The sequence below is a fragment of the Tachysurus fulvidraco genome, chromosome 13, assembly GCF_022655615.1.
Source record: "Tachysurus fulvidraco isolate hzauxx_2018 chromosome 13, HZAU_PFXX_2.0, whole genome shotgun sequence".
Classification (NCBI taxonomy): Eukaryota; Metazoa; Chordata; class Actinopteri; order Siluriformes; family Bagridae; genus Tachysurus; species Tachysurus fulvidraco.
In genome coordinates this window covers 12,599,283-12,622,026 of record NC_062530.1, presented here as the reverse complement: position 1 = coordinate 12,622,026, position 22,744 = coordinate 12,599,283, and the positions used below count along the sequence as shown (strand labels likewise).

Here is a 22,744-nt window from a genome sequence, read left to right as displayed (position 1 = left end):
TTTAGGCAGAATAGGCAGAATGAAGGATACCAGGTGATGATAGGTAGTGTGGAGTGTGATGGATGTCATGTCAACAGATCACCAGATCCAGGACATTTCAAGGCAGCTGTTAAATGTAATGGAGATGAAATTCAAAAGAGGCAGAAGGCTCTATACTATATAGATTATTACTTCAGAGCATCTTCATAACATTAAGTCTTGTGGGTTTTTAGAAACAGGTATGTAGGAGGCTTATAACTATGTGAGAAACTGCCGAACTGCTTCTAAGGTGAGGTTGTGGAAGAAGGTTTTATATCACAGGTCATACAACATGGTAAGGGTTAGCACAGCAACAAGACACAAGGTACATTTACTGCATCAGCAAGGTCTCTCCTAGGCAAAAATGTCAAAGAAGACTGCTGTTTCATGATATGGTGGCCAAGCTATTTTTAAGAAACACAAAGAAATGAGCAATGTTGAGGGCCATAGGTGCAGTGGTCAGCCAAGTAAACTTAATGCAGCAGATGAAAGACACACCTTGGTTACTTCCTTTCAACTTCAAAAGATGTCCAGCAGTGGCATCAAACCAGTCTGACCCATGTATGTCAAACTGCTGTCTGTAGAAGTCTGGCCAGAAGTGGTCTTCATGGATGAATTGCACCCACAAAGCCATACCTCCAACATGGAAACAAGGCTAAGCAAGTTGAGTGTGCATGAAAACATAAGAAGTGTGCTGCAGAAAAATGGCAACAGGTGCTTTGAACTCATGACTCAAAAGTTTAAAATGTTTTTTTTGCTGTCACAGGAGGCAAGTACTGTAGTTTGACAAAGGGCTAAAGAGTGGTGCATTAATGAGTGTCTGCAAGCAACAGTGTGGCATGGTGAAGGTTCCTTGCAAATTTGGGACTTATTTTCTGCAAAAAAAAAGTTTGCTGTATGTATGTATGCATGTATTTATGTATGTATGTATTTCACAACTAACTAGTCTAACTATTCTCCTGTTTCCACCCATAGAACTGTGGAACACTATATGCAATACTCAAAACAACCATTCTAATATTTGATGTGAACAATTACTGAAGCTCTTGACTTGTCTCAATTTTCTGCTCTTCTACTCCAAGAATGTCTGATTTAAAAATTACATGAATGAGCAGGTCACTATAACAGCCTGTGATTCTTTATACTTATATATGTTTATTATGTATGTATGTATGTATGTATGTATGTATGTATGTATGTGAAATACATAATACTTATATTCTAAATAGTCTCTTATGCTCAAACCTCCACAGTTTCTCTGGGGAAACTACTCTTGGCTCCAGTATTCGCTATGTGGAGACTCAATCCATGCAGATTGGCGCCTCCTACACATTACAGTTCTCCCTGATAATGGGCTGTGGTCGCGATCCTTCCCCTCATATTGACACACAGGTCCGACTGGAGTTCTCTACCAATCACGGTTTAACCTGGCACCTAGTTAGAGAGGTGAGACAAATGGTCTTTAACCAAAACTCACACATAAAAAGCATGGATATAATTAATCTAAATTTAAGAAATTTTGTTAATATAATATTTTTAAAAACAAAAAAAATAAACAATATTCATCTCTGTTTCTGTGAAACTCAAAATTAGTTACAGTTTAATTCGGCTGTAATCAGAATTTATATTGTTTGTTAAATGCATGTTGAATAGATAAATGCATGTTGAATAGATAAAAAAAAAAGATGTGGCCATACACCAAAGTGTGACTTTCATTAATCTTGATTCTTTAGAGTTATCCTCCTTACTTAGTCACTGACCTTTGGTGTATTACCTGGTGTATGTCTAGAGTAATGTTCAATGTCCATTCAACATCCATACAACTAATAATAGAAACTTGAGGCTGGGGTGGAGGTTTACCATTTGAAAGGAAATTAACCCTAAACGTACAAAGTTCAAAACCAAGGATCAATAATCTGGAAGTTCAAACCTTAATCTTGTTGTGCATCTGTGAAACTTGAAACTTGTGTGTGAGCAATTCTGCTAAAAATAGGTAAAGGTATTGGAATTCAAATAAACAAATTGTATGTATGGGTAGTTGAAAAAGTACTTTTTTGGAAAGCATAACATTTTAAGAAAAAATACATATATTTGTGGAGTATGAAAACTGCAGTTTCAGAAAATAGTACTGGTCACTCATTTTGTCAATGACTTCACATATTTTTTTCACTTTTTCACTCAACAATACTGTAAATGTGTCCTATGGTGTGACATTTAAAAAGTACTAAGAAATTATATTAAATAACATAAAATAAATACTTGAGACAGAATTGTTCACATTATTAAAACATTATTTTCTTAAAGTGATATTTATTTTACATGAAAGTACTAATTAGAATCATTTTCACCATGAATAGATGAATGGTGTCACACCAAAGGACAAAAAAACTTAACAACTTCAGTGGTCTTAAAACATAGTTAAATATTTAAACAATTCTGAGAGAAATACTTACCATGTGCACTTCTCATGGCCTTCATAGGGGTCTTCAGTCACATAACCTTGAGTGGGGTCTTTCAATTAAATGTAGTTGTCCATGATATTGCCCAAATTAAAATTAGGTTTTTGCATAACACCAAAGGACATTTTTTTCTGTGACAAACTTTATGAAATTCCTACACTTTTAGAAATGTATGTATATGAAAAGTGATGGCCACTTAGTGAAATAGACACTTGCACAATTATGCCAGGGGTGTTCATTAAGATTTTTAAACATTATTTTCTTTATTTATAAAATGTAATATTTATGAAATAATGTTGTCTACTGTCACACCATAGGACAATTTTGAGATTTGGCTCAAAGTTCTAAAAAACTAACAATAACTTGGGTATTAAAACAACAAATTCATATAAAACAAGAAAATGTTTAACCATTTACAGTATTCTAAATTATGAAAATGTGAAATAAATTATGTTTTATCTTCTGTGACAGTGAAAAAGCCATGTCACGTCAACTACCCTTATACACTCCTAATTTAAACAACAAAGCAAACCACATAAATGCACTACATATTAATTTATCAATCTAATAAAATCAGATGTAATAGTGGTACTTTCTTGACACCCAAATTTGGACTTGCTAATTAATTAGATATTTGTGCATATATAAATCTACAGTTATCAATTATCTAATAATAAAATACTACAACATGTTACACTGTTGTTATTCATTTACAAAAAATCCTGTATACTATACTTAATTATGATTAGTTAAGGGTAAGTTATTTATTTTAATGTGTATCTCACAGGTATGTCTTCCAGGAATGCCTAGTTGTCCTGAGTTTACTGCACCTAGTGTCTACCATCCTTCTGAGTTCATTAATTGGAAAAGGATTACCATTCCTCTACATCAAAAAACATGGTAAGTATATGCAAGTATGTTTAATTAATTATGTCAATATTATATTGCCATTATTATTTCAATCCTCAGGAATATTACACATTTATTTATGTATTATTTTTATTAGTTATTTTCTTATTTAATATTTAGATTTATTATTATTGTACATATAAATTAAAAATGTATATACGCCATAAATATACCATATATACTGTATATATGAATGTTGACTTGCTTCCTAATATATCCCAGGTGCCACAATAAAGAGATAATCAGTGTTATTCACTTCACCTGTTAGTGAAGTGAAAAACTGATTATCTCTTTATTATGGCACCTGCTATTGGGTGTGATATATTAGGAAGCAAGTCAACATTTTGTCTTCAACGTTGATGTGTTAAAAGCAGGAACAATGGTGGTTTGACAAGTTCCGAATTGTGATAACTAGACAACTGGGTCAGTGCTTTTCAAAACTGCGGCTCTTTTGGAATATTCCCAGTCTGCAGTGGTCAGTATCTATCAAAAGTTCAACAATGGTGAACCAGCAACAGTGTCATGGGAGGCCAGGGCTCACTGATGCACATGTTGAACAAAGGCTGGCCCATGTGGTCTGATCCAACTGACGAGCTACTGAAGCTCAGATTGACGAAGAAGTTTATTGTATTTGGTTCTGCATAGCCGCAGACCATTTAGGGTGCCCATGCTGCCAACAATTCAAGTCGAACATCTGAGGGATGTGCTGAACAAACACGATCTATGAAGGCCCCACCTCACAATTTACAGGACTTAAAGGATCTGTTGTGTCCCCCATGGTCCCCATTAATCATGGTCAAATACACCATGGCTGGGTATTGTTACAGGTGTTATCACTCAAATGGTTGCTATAAAGGGTAACCATGCTCACTTATACCGTTTGTTTATTGACGGTCCTTAATGTCCTGCTGCAACTCCCATACTAACAATTTAATCAAGGTTATTCATTTAGTGTTTTTAACATATTACACCTTATGATACCTTTTTGGCATGAACACTTTCTGACATGTATCTTGGAGTGGAATCTGGGTGCATACAATCTTTCATTAAATACAGTGCCCCATTTGGCCATGAAGCACCACATCACTTCCTTTACACAGATTACAACTCCCGCCTTGGGCAGGTGCCCAGTGACCGTGAAGCCTAGTCTAGTTTGTCCTCCTTCGGCCCTCAGAAAATCTTACCCGTCATCGAAACCTCACATTATGAACACTGGTTATAGCTCCATTCCATGAGGCAAACTTATCACAGGTTTTCTTCTTAAAAATGTTTTTTATGTAAAATATTCCATCACAGCCAACAGAAACATTTAACATTGATCATGAATTATCTGCAATCTGACATCTCAATATGGAACATATATACAGTAGCATAACATAATGCACATAATGCACATAATGCACTGACAACAAATAAGAAAGATGTATACACAACAGCAGTTCTATATATTAAATCAGATCAGAATAGGCAATAACAGAGTCACCATTACGCATTTGTTTAGACCTTGTCTTTTCCTTCCAGACGTTGTTGAGCTTTGTTTTGTGTGGGTCTGTGCAGTCCATACAGATGATGTGTGTGTATGTTGTGTTTAGTACAGTTCAGTTCAGTTATTGAGAAGTCTGATTGCTTGTGGGAAGAAACTGTTACACAGTCTGGTCATGACAGCCCGAATGCTTCGGTACCTTTTTCCAGATGGCAGGAGGGTGACGAGTGTGTGTGAGTGGTGTGTGGGGTCATCCACAATGCTGTTGGCTTTGTGGATGCAGCGTGTGGTGTAAGTGTCCATGATAGAGGGAAGAGAGACCCCAATGATCTTCTCCACTGTCCTCACTATCCGCTGCAGGGTTTTGCGATCCGAGATCGTACAGTTCCCAAACCAGACAGTGATGCAGCTGCTCAGGATGCCCTCAATGGTCCCTCTGTAGAACATGGTCCGGATGGAGGGGAGGGAGATGTGCCTTTCTCAGCCTTCGAAGGAAGTAGAGATGCTGCTGGGCTTTCTTGGTGATGGCGCTGGTGTTGAGTGACCAGGTGAGGTTCTCCACTAGGTGAACACCAAGAAATTTGGTGCTCTTGACGATCTCTAGAGTGGTCACTCTGTGCTCTCCTGAAGTCCACAGCCATCTCTTTAGTTTTATCTACATTCAGAGAAAGGTTGTTGGCTCTACACCAGGCAGTTATTTGTTGCACCTCCTCCCTGTATGCTGACTCATCGTTCTTGTTGATGAGAACCACCACAGTCGTGTCGTCGGCGAACATGATAATATGATATGATCTGTGCATTACTGCACAGTCATGAGTCAGCAAGGTGAACAGCAGTGGACTGAGCATGCAGCCCTGAGGGGCTCCAGTGTTCAGTGTGGTGGTGCTGGAAATGCTGTTCCCGATCCAGACTGACTGAGGTCTCCCAGTCAGGAAGTTGAGGGATGATTTTATTGAATGCTGAACTAAAGTCTATGAACAGCATTCGTACATGTGTCAGCTGGGTGAGGGCTAAGTGGAGGGCTGTGGCAATGGCATCGTCTTCTGGAGCAGTTTGGACGATTCACTAACTGTAGGGGTCCAGTGAGGGTGGTAGCTGGGTCTTGATGTGCCTCATGACAAGCTTCTCGAAGCACTTCATAACTATGGGTTTGAGTGCAATGGGACGATAGTCATTGAGGCAGGACACTGTAGACTTCTTTGGGACAGGAACAATGGTGGTAGTTTTGAGGCATTTAGGAACAACGTTGCTGCTCAGGAAAATGTTGAAGATGTCAGTAAACACATCCACTAGCTGATCTGCACATTCCCTTAGCACCCTGCCAGGAATGCTATCTGGCTAACTCTGCATAGAGTTCTCCTCACATCGGCCGTGGATAGACAGAGTATCCGGTCGTCAGGGGGAGGGATAGTCTTCCTTGCCACTACGTTGTTCTGCACCTCAAACCAAGTGTAGAAGTTGTTCATCACATCTGGGAGGGAGGCGTCTCTATCACAAGCAGGTGAAGCCGTCTGAGATCGCCTGTATGCCCTGCCACATGTGCTGGGTGTCCCCGCTCTCTTGGAAGTGGCTATGGATTGTCTGGGCGTGTGCATGCTTTTCCTCTTTGATGGCTCAGGACAGTTTGGCCCTTGCTGTTCTTAGGGCCGCCCTGTAGTAAAGTAAATCCCCCTGGTAAATAAAATGGCCTGCATCTAACAGTCTAACAGTTTACTAACAGTTTACTAATAATTAGTAAATCCCCCTGGTAAATAAAATGGCCTGCATCTAACAGTCACAAACTCCACTGATGATGAGCAGTAAGTAGAAGTAAGCACAGAGTTCTTGCACCATTCCATGTTGATATAAACACACACACCACCACCGTGCGTCTTACTGCACAGAGCTGCATTTCTGTTGGCTCTAAATGAAGTTAGCCCGTCCAGCTGAATGGAAGCATCCGGAACTCTGTCGCTGAGCCACGTCTCTGTGAAAACAAATACGCAGCAGTTTCTAATCTCTCTCAGTGTAGATCGTTTGAGTCGGATGTAGTCCAGTTTATTGTCCAGGGAGCAAACATTGGCTAGTAGAATGGACGGGAGAGCCGGACGGCTAGGGTTTGTTTTTAGCCTAGCACGACATTCGCCCGCTTACCGCGCTTCCACTTCCTCGCGCACCGCTTTCGGCATCCCCTCCCGTTGTCTCCGGTATCAGGCGACACCAAGGACTGGAGGCCTGGTCTCTGCAGCAAGCCAGGGTCATGAAGCCTATCCAGTACATCATTGTGCAGGTTGGTTGTTGCACGATTTCTGTACTTTATTAGCTCCTGGTGGTTGTATACATGAACACCGCTGTCTCTGGTGTCCATGTACAAGCAGTAGTTGGGCTAAAAAGCAGAAATACAACCTAAAATACCGTAAATACACCATATTGAATCCAGAGTGGCCGCTGCATGCTACTGCCACGCACCATCTTGGATTTGTCTGTTTATCATTAACAAAAATAGAAAAGTGACCAAAAGTTGTGGTGACATTTTCTACTCTTTGAAACTATTACTCTTGTAAAATTATTGTGTACATGCATTTGGTTCATTTCACAAGCCTCATAGTTAGTGTGGGGTTTTCCACACAATAGTTGTATTTCTGAGGCATCATGCTCGCAAATAAAACCAAATGTAGGTATGTCAAAGCATTCTGTGTCCAGTCATTGCCATTCTACAGATTGTACTGATAAATGTGGGTAGGTGTTTCCTTTCGTATAACACATTCCTCTGTAATATTCCCAAATTGTCCATACTTGAAGTTGTGCTCTAAGGATATCCCTGGATGAATTGGTTGCAAATGCACCATGACACCTCAGGAATTCTGTTGTCAAGAAGACTTTACACATTCCTGTCCACTCTCTCTGGGGCACTGTTCATTTGGAGACCATGCTGTAAGGTTCACCAAAACTGGAACATGGATCCATTGCAGGTGGTTGATTAGCACTTTGGAATTGCATTGGGCACTCTTGTATCTTTAATGCTGTCAAGAGAGCTGCCATCCTAGTCCATCCCCACATCTTTAATTCTTTTTGATTATATCTGAAAAACACTTGAAAACATAATGAATTTATATGAATTTTTTTTTTTTTTTTTCAAAAACACAAACAGAAAACATTACAAACACATATGATTGCCCTTATTATTGCCATCAGATTTTTTATGATGGTAATTGATCTGTGGAACCATCTCTTACCAGGTTTTCCATTTTTAGTTTTGTGGCAGAGCTTGTGAACTGAATCTCTAATCACCCAGTGATTAGACCATGAACTGAATCTTTAATCACCCAGTGATTAGACCATGGGCCATCATGTTGGCATTTTTTTTTACCATGACTTCATCACTAATTTCAAATTTGTGATGGTGCACAACCTGCACAAAATGCATCATATTTTTCTAACTGTGCCAAATTTGCTGAGTGGCTTGGTGAAAAATAACATGCAAGCAGTTTAGTCCTCTTTTTTCCAGGAAACCTGGTGGGCTCTATTCTTATTGAGCTTTCTAACACTTACTACTGACACAGGATGGGGTCTCGTTGAGTTAGCATTACTGTTCCATTTTACCAATGATGTCATTATATTCAGAGAGATGGGTTACAAATATTGACACAGCAAAATGAGTGGGTCACATTTGTTAATCAAAGCAGATTTAAAACTGACATCATTTGGAGTGATGTCAAGATTGTTACTAAAAGTTTTAAATGTCTTGAATAATCGTTCCGAAAATGCAAAGTGTCAGGCAAACACACATTTAATGACACGCATACATCACTGTTTAAAAAAAAATATTAAAATAGAGCTTTTTGTGAATGCTAGTTTACTCTAAGAACTCTAGTGACAACAATAGAACATAATAGAACAATAGAACACAACTGTGATCGAAATGAGCTAGAATTGGTGGTGACATGAGAAGGTGTTTGAGTCTTTGACTAGACTGTTCACAACTTGCTGTCCAAGCTCAGGGGGTGTTTTTCTTTAGTAGCTGAGAATACTGAGGCAGGAACCTGAGATAGTAAGCAGTCATACCAAGGAATAATGCAAGCTGAACAGCTGAGGTTGGCACTGGAAGGTTGAGAATAGCCTCTAGGTTGGACTGCAATGGTGTGATACATGAGCTGGACACCCAAAACCCAACAAAGTCTAATGCTGGGATGGCAAACAAGCATTTTTCTGTGTTCAATGTCAGATTGTTTCTAGAAAGAGCAGAAACACATCTCATGCGTGGCCATGTCCTTTCCATGTACTACAATATCATCTATGTACACAGTTGTACCTGTGACAGAAGCCATGATTTTCTGAAAGCAACTAGGTGCTGAACTTAAGCCGAAAGGAATTCTCTTAAAACGAAACAACGCCATATGAGTCACGAAAGCAGTCAGGTTTCTGCTGTCCTCGTGCAGGGTTAACCTTGCTTAAGTCCAGCTTTCTGAACACTTAAGAGCCAGAGAAGAGCAGTGTGAGTTCCTCAATAGTTGGCTATGGGTATTTGTCTGGAACCACAGCCTTGCTAAGCCCCTGAAGGTCAAAACAAAGACGTATGCCCCAGAACATTTTTTGCACAATCACAAGATTTGAGACCCAAGGGGAAGCATTAATGGGCTCAATGAGGTCTGCAGCTAGCATGCCCTGTAGTTAGGTGGTGAACTTGTCATGCATGGTGAAAGGCATTCATCGCAATGACTGGGTCACCAGGGGTACATCTGAGTTAAGGAGAGGTATGTGTGGGAAAAGTAAAGAGGCAGCCTAAACCACTGAATAAATACACATACAGATGTATTTCTGGTGCTTGTCTCAGTTTTGGCATTTTTAATCAGAAATTGACAGGCAACCATTGATTCATCCAAATGTTTCTATGCATGAACTAAGCTAATGTTAGTTCTAGAGAGTGTAATGTCATTCTGCATCCTGAACGTCTTTCCAGAGTATTTTACTAGCCTGGTAATCTCTTTTAGAGATTATCCCATCATCTAGTCTAGTCTCCTCATTTTCAGCCTTTAATGCATCTAGTCTTCCTAGTGATTTAGTATGAGGCAAGAACAGATGCAATGTATTGGCAGTTTTTCCTTTTTTGTTCTTGGGCATTTGGGGGGATTTTCATATTTAGAATTAGCCCACTCAAGTTGCTTATAAAAAAAAATTCTCTATTCCATCAATCATTCCCTTAAGGACATGCTTAGCAATGTACTTAACAATCAGCTGTTCCATTTTTACAATCTTAAAACTTTTCTTAGGCTTCAGTGACTACAGGCTAGCTAGTTACTTTAAAATACCCGCCAGTCTCTTTATTCACAGTTCCAGTACTTCAGATGGAAATAAAATAAAACAAACACAATATATCAGACTTTTGAACTCTAAAACCTCATTGCTTCTTACGCAGCCACTCTCTGACAGGCCTAGGAGTTTGACTACAGTAACACTCTCAACTCACAAACAATAACAGTTTAAAATGTAACTCACAGAACGTCAGACAAAACCACATTAGGTCATTTTTCTTGTGTTATATTTTAAAACAAGTCTACTTCCCCAAAGTACATTGGACTTAAAACACTGTCACAGCACATCGAACAAAAACCACATGTTGATCTATTATTTGAAACTTTTTAGAGCTGCAGTGCATCGGGCCCTCTGCACTATCACCAGTTTTAGTTACTTCAGAAACTTTTTCGTTATAACTTGGCCACCACACTGTGTCGGGCTAATTCAGTTACTTTATAATCTTAACAGTATTACAACAACCATGAAATAAGTTTAATTTACTTTAAAAAACTATCAACTTAAACACTTTGCTATAGTTACTTTAGAAACAAATAAAACTCTGTCACCACACTGCATCAGGTTAATTCAGTTCCTGTAGAATCTTAAACAGAAATGTACACAATAGAATAACATTTCCTCCTGCTTCTGCTCAATAATCTATAAATCTATTTTACCCTTAAATTTTCTTTGCTATTTTTTTGTAAAATGAGGGGGTTCCTTGAATCAAAAGCAGCATAAAAGAACAAAAATCTATTTTTCTTACCTTTCCCTGCTTTTTTATTTTTTGGAAGTCCCTCGCTGGGTGGCTTACCAATGTAAGAAAAAAAGATGAGGGCAAAGATCTCAAAATGCATGAAGCACTTTGGGTTCATCTGAATCAAGAATAACACAGGACAAATACTGCTCAAACATTTTATATTTTTTTTTCCTCTTTCCTTTAAATGTCTATTGAGTGTAAGAACTGCGTATTTCCCAAATGGCTAGGTCACACATTGTCATCTAGCTGGATGTCTTTAAATGTTATTCATGGTCACATACACCTTTTGGATTGTTACAGGTGTTATCACCCAGATGGTCTATTTAAATGGTATGATGATTTAAATGGAATGCTCACGTATACCCTTTGGTTAGTGACAGTCCCTAATGTCCTGCTGTTGATCCCATACTAACAGTTTAATCAAGGCTATTCATTAAGAGTTTGAAACATTTCACTTTATGGTACTTAAACCAATTTTAGAAATGAACTCTTTCTGACATGGATCTTGGAGTGAAGAAAGACAAGCGAGAGAGTAGAACCTTTTCATTGTCAAATAACAGCACAGTGAAAAGTAAAATTTTCACAAAACTCACATATAGCAACTTTAAATGTTTGGGTCAGAGCACATGGTCAGCTATGATACTGCACCGCAGGAGCAGGGTGGGTTAAGGGCTTTGAGGCCAAATGCTAGTCACACCAATCATTAATTTTTCATCAGGGGCATGTTTCAGAAAGAAGGTTCAACCAACTCTGAGATTAAACTTGAACTCTGAGTTGACAAACCCTGAGATGGGAAACTCTAAGTTTTCGGTTACAGAACAGCTATATAAAAAGCCATTATCAATGGAGCACAGATATAATGATTCATCATGGCAACAGCGTCACACAAAAAAAGTCTGCATATTTCTCAACAGCAGAACTAGAGGTGCTTATGCAAGCATATGGAGAATTTGAACATGTATTTTAAAAAAAAAAAACAACAACAACACTGCTGTATAAAACAATAGTGGATTTAACATCAAATTTTAATGTGGTGTATTTAAAAAAAATATATATATATATATGTATATACATAAAAAATATTCGCTTATCCGAACTTCTCGGGTCACGGGGAGCCTGTATTCATGCAATTGTATATTGTTTATTTGAAAGCAGTAGACGTGCAGTTTCTTGTCTCTCCTTATTGTTCAAGTGGTTGAGGTTGATTTGGGATTTAGAAAGTAATTAATAAGTAAGTAGACCAAATTAATAAGTAGACCAATACTTTCTAGAGATAGTAATTATTACATTAATCTAATTAGACTGGTTGAAGATGTAATTTGTTGTTAGTAATTAAGAACTATTTTAGAGTAAATTCCAAACTGTTATAATATCAGAGGTGAAACCGGAAGCACAGTAATTTATTTTATCAGGAAACAACACAGAACGCGCTTAAGAGCAAGGCACACTTTCCTGACCGCTCTGCAAACAGTAGCCTTACTAATGTGTTCTGCATCCCTGATGTTATACACAAAACTACCATTTGTAAAGAAACGTAAGGCAACGCAAAGCATCTGCTCAGATGTAAGAGCACGGCCGCGATGGCTGATGTTTCTGATGTAAGGATGGATGAGATTATGAATGTATCTTATTGACTGTAAAGAAAAACGGTACCGAGGTTCCCCTTTGAGTCTGGTTCCTCTCAAGGTTTCTTCCTTCATCATCTAAGGGAGTTTTTCCTTGCCACTGCTGCCTGAGTCATCTCAGACTTGCTCATTGGGGAAAAAGCACTATACAAATAAACTTGAATTTAATTTTATTGAGCACTCAAATAAAAATGCGTAGGCATATGACAAAAAAATCCACTCCCTACCAATTAATACAGCCTCTTCATCAACAGGATTGTCCATAAAAGGACATTTTATTCCCTTAGATATTCTCGGTGTAACTGAAATGTGTGCAATGAATGAGGTGTTTATACATCGCTTCCTTTTTAAAAAAGGGGAGGAGACCGAAAGAAACTCTGGGTTTACTGAAGAAAACCTGCTCCCAACCAGGTTAGGTTCACAGAGTAAGTTACTATGGTAACTGACTCTGAGTATAAGTTACCCCTCTTTCAGAAATGGGCTTAACCTGCTTTCTTGGGTTTAACATACCTCCCTTTCTGAAACGGAAAACCCAGAGTTTCCCTCATTCAGTTTTCACACCTCCTTTCTGAAACAGGCCCCTGTTCACTCACTTTTTATTTTGTAAACTGATAAGAACAAACAAGAAAAATGTCACATGTTCTAGGTAAATTACTTGTAGTAGTGCCTGGACTGCAATATTCTGAATTTGCACTGATTTGACAATTTTGCACTATTGTTTTTCATTCGTTTAATATTTCACTTACATTTTCCATCACATGAATAATGCTTTTTTGTTTAAAAACAGCATGCAGAGGCCATCCATATCTGAGGTGCATCCAAACTACAGAAAGGGTTAGTGAGAGTTAGTTTGGATGCTTTGGGTGGAGTTAGCAATATCCTGAACTCCAGCATTAGAGCCCTCACAGCAGAGCAAATGGGTGATTGCAGTATAACTTTAAAGTCAAATTTAATGCAAAGGTTAACCAACAGGAGCACCACTCTTCTGTTCTTCACATGTCTCTGGTATGCTCTTTTTATTGAGGCAACTCTATTTTATGGGATCTGAAATAACCTTTAAGCTTTGAATAAATGTATTTTTTGTTGGGATTCAGACTCATGAGATAACACAGGAGAGTGATTCAAAGATATATCATGTCATGTTTACCAACTGAGATTTTCTCCTGCTGGTTTTGTGTCCCTTGCTTACAAAGGTTTTTTTGTTGTTGTTGTTCCTTTCTTTCTAAAGCAATCATTGTTATTGTCACGTTGTATTGTCTGTGAGCTGTTACATGAGCTGTTCTTTATGTTGCTCTGAACCAATTCTTTAGTTTTGTCAGTGTTCAGAGACAGTAGTTGGTTCTACACCAGGCAGTTAGCATTTGCACCTCCTCTCTGTATGCTGATTCATCGTTCTTGCTTATGAGACCCACCATGGTTGTGAAATTGCTGAACTCGGTGATGTGATTCGAACTGTGCATTGCTACAGTCTTGAGTCAGCAAAGCAAACAGCGGTGGACTGTGCTCAGTGCGGTAGTTCTGGAGATGCTGTTCCTGATCCAGATGTAGAGAGAAGTGTTCAGTAATCAGATGCTGAGTGAATATTGTGTTGAATGCTGAACTGAAATCTAAGAACAGCATTCATATGTATATGTCTTTATTGTCCAGGTGGGTGAGGTTCAGACAGAGGGTTGTGGCATTTGCATTGTCCATGTAGCAGTTTGGTAACTGCAGGGGGAGGTGAAGGTGGTAGCTGGGTCTTGATGAGCCTCTTGAAGCACTTTTTCTGTTTTTACTCATTTTGAGACTAGACAACTGCAAATGACTGTTGGCAAGTATATTTATGAATGCCCTGAAAGGTTTAATGAAAGTTTAATGTGTCATAACTTGGGTTTTCTTCCACATATTTGCCTGGAATTTACCAGGATTGTTCCAAAGTATGAACTTTGCAAGGAAAAATTAGTTTTGTCTATTTCCGTTGAACTATGTGTTCAGACCAGTATATACTATGCGTTTTGGATCCTTCTGGATCATTTTGATCCGGCCATATTTAGTGGGGCAATAGGCCACAATTTTGCCCTTTTCAGTGCATTGAGCATACATACAGACACAAAAATGCACACACAAAATGTCCACTAACACACATACCCAAAGCATACACTCACACACCACACACACACACACATGCACACACACACACACACACACACACACACACACACAAATTGGGCATTGCATTTCATTAGACCTCCAGAAAAAAAAGGCAAACATTTGTAAATATTTCACACTTTTGATATGCCTTTGCCTAGCAGAGGGCAAAATATGATCTACCGAAATGATGCTACACACATGCACGCACGCACACACACACACACACTGAAGCATTGGCCATTGCAATTCATTAGGCCTCCAGAAAAAATAAAAGCTACTCATTTGTAAATATTTCACACTTGTTATATGCATTTGTTCAACTGGGGGCAAAATCTGATCTACCAACAAGCTTCACACACACACACACACACACACACACACACACACACACACACACACACACACACATTCATATTTCTATAAAGAAGTTCAAAAATAAAATACATGTGTTTTGCAAATCAGATTTGTTTCCTCTCTTATTTATAAATTTAGTTGCATCATGACCCTGGATATATAATTTCTGCTTATTTTACTCAAAAACATGGCATAATTTCATTAGGTTTATCGTTTATAAATAAAGTATAATAAAAAAAACACATTACACACAGAATGGTAATCATTGTAGAATTTTTGATTTTTTGAGCATTCAAGTCAATTTGGCCCAGAAAAAAAACAGGTTTTATTATTTGCTGACATTAAAATTTGTCAAAATGGTTTGAAAACAATCTCCTGCCTTTGAAATATACCATCCTGTAATCGTGCATCAACTTTTGTGCCTCTATAGTGATAATTCTTTTTTTACAAAGAAATGAGGCATTTTTGTATATAAATAAGATTTATTATACCATATATATATATATATATATATATATATATATATATATATATATATATATATATATATATATATTTAGACTAAAAGGGTGAAAAAAATGGCTATCATATATACTTCATGTTTTATAAGCAGTCAAAACCGACAAGGTCAAGTTGACTAGGCGCTCCTAATTTGAATAGGAGGACAATAGGATGGTTAAACGAGAGGTGAAGACCTACCTCTTCCTTTGATAGTTAAACTAGCACTTATATCCTCTGTTTGTTTTCAGTGTATATTAAAAAAATACCTGAACAGAGTTTTAGGCTGATGGTATCCTAAGTCTAAAGGTATTCAGTGATAAAGACTTCATAGCAATTTTGCATGTCACTCTGCAAAAGGTCATCCTTCAAATGAAGTGTAAATGAGTTACCTCACAGAGCCTGGAAACTCTATGTCTCAAGCTTCAAACCCAAACAGAGCAGGCAAACACTGGTGTGGAAAGTGGCCACAAGCATGCAAGTGTTGAGACTGGCACCGGGAAGTCAAATTTTTTCCACATTTTGTTATGTTATAGCCTTATACCAAAATAGATTAAATTAGTTATTTTCCTCAAAATTCTACAAACAATACCCAATAATGTCAACATGAAAAATGTTTGTTTTAAATCTTTACAAATAAAAAAATAAAAAAACTTACAAAAAAAATCATGTACATAAGTGTTCATAGCCTTTGCTATAACACTCAAAATTGAACTCAGGTGCATCCTGTTTTCATTGATCATCCTTGAGAGGTTTCTACAATTTCATGGGAGTTTACCTGTGGTAAATTCAGTTTACTGGACATGATTTGGAAAGGCAGTGCATGTCAGAGCACAAACCAAGCATTGAAGTTCAAGAACTTGTCTGTAGACTGCCAAGACAGGATCGTATCGAGCCACAGATCTGGAAGAGGATTGTAAAATGAAAGTTTGAAATCACTTGAACTCTTCCTAGAGTGGGCTGTCCATTGAATTAAAAATTGTATTAAAAAAAGGCACCTGAACGATTCTCAGACCATGAAAAATAAATTCTCTGAGGAGTCTGAAACCTATGGCCTGACAAGTGTCATAACTGGAGGAAACCAGGCAGGGCTCATTACCTGGCCATTACCATCCCTACTGTGAAGCATGGTGATGGCAGCATCATGCTGTGAGGATGTTTTTCAGTAGCAGGAACTGGGAGACTAGTCAGGATTGAGAAAAAGACAAATGTAGCAATGCACAGAGACATCCTATATGAAAACCTACTTCAGAGCGCTCTGGAACTCAAACTGGGGAGAAGGATCATCTTCCAACAGGACAATGACCCTAAGTACATAGCCAAGATAATAAAGTCATGGCTATGGGACAACTCTGTGTATGTCCTTGAGTGGTCCAGCCAGAGCCTAGACTGTGCACCAACACTCCCCATCCAACCTGATGGTTCTTGAATGGTCCTGCAAAGAAGAATGGGATAAACTGCCCAGAAATGCAGTAAGTGTACAAAGTTTCTGGCATCATACTCTAAAAGAATCAAGGCTACAATTGCTGCCAAAGCTGCTTCAACAAAGTATTGAGCAATTACTGTGAATACTTCTGTAAATGTGATTTTTTTTTATTTAGCTTTTTTTTTTAATTAAATTTGAAAGATTTCAAAAAACTTATTTTACATTGTCATTATGGGGTACTGTTTGAAAATGATTAATTTAATCCCTTTTAGAATAAGGCTGTAACATAAATTGTGAAAAAGTTGAAGCACTGTAAATACAGTGTAAACTTTATGGATGCACTGTATTTAGAGATAATGTGGACAGTATCCTGGGAGCAACATCAAACAAATTTACAAACTGGAAACTGCAAATGACTCAATTATCATTATCAACTTTGCACTTGAAAGATTCAGCACTGTAGATAATTTTATAAATATCCTAACCACCACATATTAAGGTTTAAATACAAAAACTTTGCTGTACTAGACTGTTACAGCTTGAACAAAAAAAGGTGAATTCTGATGCAATTGATGAACAATGATGAAAAGACTATGCAAGAAATATGAGACCTCCAGTTATTTGTTCTGGTCATAGGATTTTAACACTTTCTGGTTAAACCAGTCATTAGAGGTTCTGAATGATCCCAAATACCCCCCTGATATACACTTCAAATAATTACACAGTCCTTGCTCATTTTGTGCAATGTGACTATGATAGGGACAACAATAAAAAAAATAAATAAACAAACAAACAAACAAATAAATATAGTGATTGAAGTAATAAGAGACAAAATAGCAGTACATGGAATTAATAATAAAGTGACAACGTAGTTATAAATTAGTTAATGTGTAAGTTTATAGTTCTAATATTGGCTGTAAAGAAACTGTTATGTAGACAAGTGTTTCACACCCTTAAGGACCTGTAATGCTTGCCAGAGGGCAAGGGATCAAACAGATGGTGACCTGGGTGTGATGTATCCTTGATGATTTTTTTGGCATTACTAAGGTAGCAGGAAGAAACATTGTCTTCCAGGAGAGTTAATTATCTTTTAAAGGGCTGTTCTGTCTAATGCAGTGCAGCCAACTTTCAATGATAGAGAAGTAAAAGGCCTCCATCTGTTGACTCCAGGTTGTATTTCCTCAGCGCACTCCTTTTTGTTGGTGTTGGTAGACCAGGAGAGGTCATCAAATATTTAGGCTCACAGGAATTTTAAGCTGTTACACCTTTCTGCACATTCCCTATTGATGTAGAATGGGGCCTGTAATACAGTGCTCCAAATTGAGTTCTTTTGTACTTGTGATGCTCAGTGCAAAGCTGTTGTTTAAGCATCACACTGCCAGTTTCTGGACCTCATCTCTGTACCTTCTGGACTGCATTGGTTGACTTATGACTTCCTGAGAGTCCAATCACTGTATTGTCATTCCAAAATTTGATGATGGTGTTGGTTGGATGGGCAGGCTTTGCACATCTATTTTTGGGCAGTTTCTCCTATTTTTCTTTGAAGGGCCTCTCCATTTCCATAAGTATGGATGGGGAGCAGGATAGGGTTTGTAGAATCTTGAGGAAAATAATGAATTTGATCCATTTTGGAATTTGTAACATAACAAAATGTAGAAATAGGGAAGCACTTTTTTCAGTCTTTCAGTCTTTTCTAAGGGTACCATAATTTTTGTCTAGGCCTGTTCCATGAATTTATTTTTATAAATAATTCTGTTGAAGCATGGTTGAAAAGCAATGTCTGACTTTCATTGGTTAACGTTCATAGAATTTTTATTTATTATAACTTTTGTCAGATTAAAGTTTTTCTTTCATTGACTGAAGGGTACCAACAATTTTGTCCGTGTGTATTTTCACTATAGAGGCACAAAAGTTAATGCACAATTACAGGCTGGTATATTTCAAAGCCAGGGGATTGTTTTTAAACCATTTTGACCATAATAAAACCTGTTTTTTCCAGGCCAAATTGACTTGAATGCTTATAAATCAAAATGCAATGCCCAATGCTTGCGTGTGTGTGTGTGTGTAGCATCATTTTGGTAGATCATATTTTGCCCTCTGATAGGCAAAGGCATATGAAAAGTGTGAAATATTTACAAATAGGTAGCTTTTTTCTGGAGGCCTAATGAAATGCAATGCCCTATTTGTGTGTGTGTTTGTGCATGTGTGTGTGGTGTGTGTGTCTTTTGGGTGCATGTGTTAGTGGACATTTTATGTGTGCATTTTTGTGTATGTATGTACAGTATATTCATTGTGCTGAAAATGGCAAAATTGTGACATATTGCCCCACTAAATGTGGCCGGGTCAAGTTGGCCCTGGATGACTTGAGGAGTTTTACAAACAGATAAGTTCAACAAAAATAGACAAAATTAATCTTACTTGCAAAGTTCATAATTTGGAACAATCCTGGAAATTTTCAGGCAAATATGTGGAAGGAAACCCGTTATGACACATTAAACTTTCCAGCGGGTCAGATTGACCCGAGGTCTGCAGAAGAATTAATCATCTGGGGAAGTATGAGAAGTACCAGGCTTTGGTGTTGCTATCCCAATATGGCTGATACCCAATCCAAAGCTTTTCCAGTGAGTAGCATCATCAAGAAAGCACACTTTGTTGTTTCATCCATGTAGGCCTCAGGCTGATGTGTAAAAAGTTTGCAATGTCTGAGTAATCATGCTTTTTCTATGGGATTTAGATCTACCTTTATAAATGAGACCCATTGCCCCACCAATTACAACTCAGTCCTCCAATTTGATATTTATTTTCTTTTTGAAAACATCATCTTGAAAATGGAGTCTTAAATCAGCAATTGTCTTCATTTATGTGGGTAGTTTTTTCATTTGGAAAGCAATTATCTAGCATTAAGTACTGGGTATGTTTAGCAGTTTATTGGTTGATACTATTGATTGTGATTAGAAATCACAACAATTTTGATTGATTAATTTTGTTGGCATTTGTGAAGTTCATTTTCTATGGGCAAGGGAGGTCTTACAACCAATAACACAGAACATAGCAGACCGGGGAGGAGCATTTCTCGATTTTATGTTCAAAATTCTTATAGAACATATGGCTGAAATGGATTAATTATTTTAATCAAATTATCTTAATATAATACATCATATTAATAGTTAGCACTTTTATATATTAGATGTGGTATTTTAAAGTAAAATAAATAATTAAAAAATAATCCTTTAAAAAAGGCCCAGTGGATCAGTCTATATTAAAAACCACAAAGAGCTTTAAACTACAGTAAAAGTTAATGTTCCATTTAATGCCATAGCTCTGACAAATTCAACAATATAGCAACTGCAATTTTATTTGCGACTCAGTGTTTTGTTTTTTGTTCGGCTCCAGGTCTAGCGCCACGCGATTTCGCTGGATCCAAAACTTCTATGGTGAGCAAGATGAGTGGGCCTTAGACAATATCTACATTGGGCAACAGTGTCCACTAATGTGCTATGGACATGGCTGGTGTGACCATGGTCACTGCAGGTCAGTCTTTGTATGATTTCTTAAGGTTATATATAGCCTAATAAACAATAAACACTGTTGCAATGGTTGTGAACACTTTTCCCACATGGGTGTGTCAGGGCATTTGAGATACTCTGACATCATATCAAACATTTATGGAGAACACAATTTAAATATATACAGTATCTCACAAAAGTGAGTACATCCCTCACATTTCAGCAACCATTTTAGCATATTTTTTCAAGAGACATTACTATAGAAATTAAACATAGATATATTTTAGAGTAGTCAATGTACTGTTTGTATAGTGGTATAGATTTATTGTCCTCTGAAAATTACTTAACGTACAGCCATCATTGTTAAAATAACTGCCAACAAAAGTGAGTACACCCTAAGTGATAACATTGTTTAACCATCCAAAGCAACATGTCCTATTCACCGTTTTCATATATTTTTCTGCCTAACAGGACCATACAAATTTGTGTATCTTGTATTAATTATTAACAATTCTATTTTTAAAGCATTCTTACTTTCCATAATTTACTCACACCTGCCTAAATCTTTTGATAGTTTTTGGGTGTGGTTTTGTGTGCTAAGAAGCTAGTTCCTACATTTATGACCTCCAGTCTGGACTATTGTAATGCATTACATTTTTATCATGTCTAATCTGGCTACCTGTTAAGTTTCAAATTGATTACAATCTGCTGCTGCTTACATATAAGGCTCCAAATGGTTTAGCTCCCATGTATCTAACACATGTATCCCATGTAGCTTCCATGTTTTCTAACATGCTACAATCTGTCACACTCTTTGAGATCACAAAACTCAGGACTTTGTAAGTGGTAATTCCCAGAATATCAAAGTCTACTAAAGGTGGTAGAGCATTTTTATATTTAGCTCCAAAGCTTTGGAATAACCTTCCTGACAATGTTCGAGGCTCAGACACACTTTCACTGTTTAAATGTAGATTAAAGACAAATAAGATATTAAAGATTTAGTTCGGCTGACGCATAATAATTCACATAATCTTGTGCTCTCATATATCTAATCAAATGCACACTAATTCTCCACTGCTCCACTGCTTCTCTTTTTTTCTGCCCATCCGGAGGCATCCAGAGATTGTACCTGCTGTAGTTTTATAGTGGAGATTTCAGACCTCTTCATTAAGAAGAGGCCAACCCTGAGAGAATCCTGAGGCATCTAGAGATATACAATCTGTTCAAGATGATCTTTAAGGACAACATCCTCTACAAAAATACACAATTGTCAGACTGTATATTTTATAGTCATATCCTGGGTTCCCTTTTGGAACTGTTTCTTCTCAAGGTTTCTTACTTACCATCTAAGGGAGTTTTTCCTTGCCTCAGTCACCTCAGGCTTGCTCATTAGGGATAAATACATACACATTTAAAGTCAAATATAATCTTGAATTTTATAATATTAAACATTTTATTATGCTTTATATGTTCTGTAAAGCTGCTGTCAGGACTCAGCCCGGACTTTGGCCACATGCATGTGTTTACATTCCTCGTCACGTGTCTGCCACACCTTCGTCTGCTCCTCCCTGTCTACACACCTGTTTCCTATTGTGATCACCTTGTCTATTTATCTGTGCCATGTTGCCTTGTGCAGCGCGGAATCTACTGTTGTCCTGTCCTGTCTTTAGTCTGTGTCGTGTTTAGTGTTTCCTTTGTTATTAAACCCTGTTTATTTGGCTATCCTGCATTTGGATCCGCTTCCTTCCCACGTTCATGACAGCTGCTTTGAGACAATGTCCATTGTGTAAAGCATAAAGTATAGAAACAATTTTGAATTGAACTGAATAAACAGTGCATATCAGAGCTCAAACCAAACCATAAAGATTAATTGTCTGTAGATTTCTGATACAAGTACATATCTATGGAAGGGTACAGGGTGCAGCATTGAAGGTCCCAATAAACACAGAGGCCTCCATCATCCATAAATGGAAGACTTTTAGAGCCACCAGTACTCTTCCTAGAGCTGATCACCCAGCAAACCGAGTGATTGGGGGAAATGAGCCTTAGTCAGGGAGATGACCAAGAACCCATTGGTCACTCTGACACAGCTCTACAATTTTTGTGGAGAAAGATAAATGCAGAAATGTACAGAGACATCTTAGATGACAACCTGCTCCACAGAACTCTGAAACTCTGAATGGGACAAATGTCCATCTTCCAACAGGACACAGATTCTAAGCACACAGCCAAAATAACAAAGGGGTGAATACAGTACAACTCTGTGAATGTTCTTCAGTGACCCAACCAGAGCTCAGTCTTAAAC

The 22,744-nt window shown here is 37.7% G+C and overlaps 1 protein-coding gene across 1 annotated transcript in view; it reads left to right on the top strand.

The window, feature by feature from the left end:
* reln (reelin) overlaps positions 1 to 22,744 on the top strand; it is a 447,239-nt gene that overhangs the window by 232,735 nt on the left and 191,760 nt on the right. The window contains exons 21-23 of the mRNA XM_047822245.1: positions 1,272 to 1,464; positions 3,265 to 3,377; positions 20,327 to 20,464. Coding sequence (XP_047678201.1) covers positions 1,272 to 1,464; positions 3,265 to 3,377; positions 20,327 to 20,464 — 444 coding nt within the window. The remainder of the gene's footprint in view (positions 1 to 1,271; positions 1,465 to 3,264; positions 3,378 to 20,326; positions 20,465 to 22,744) is intronic.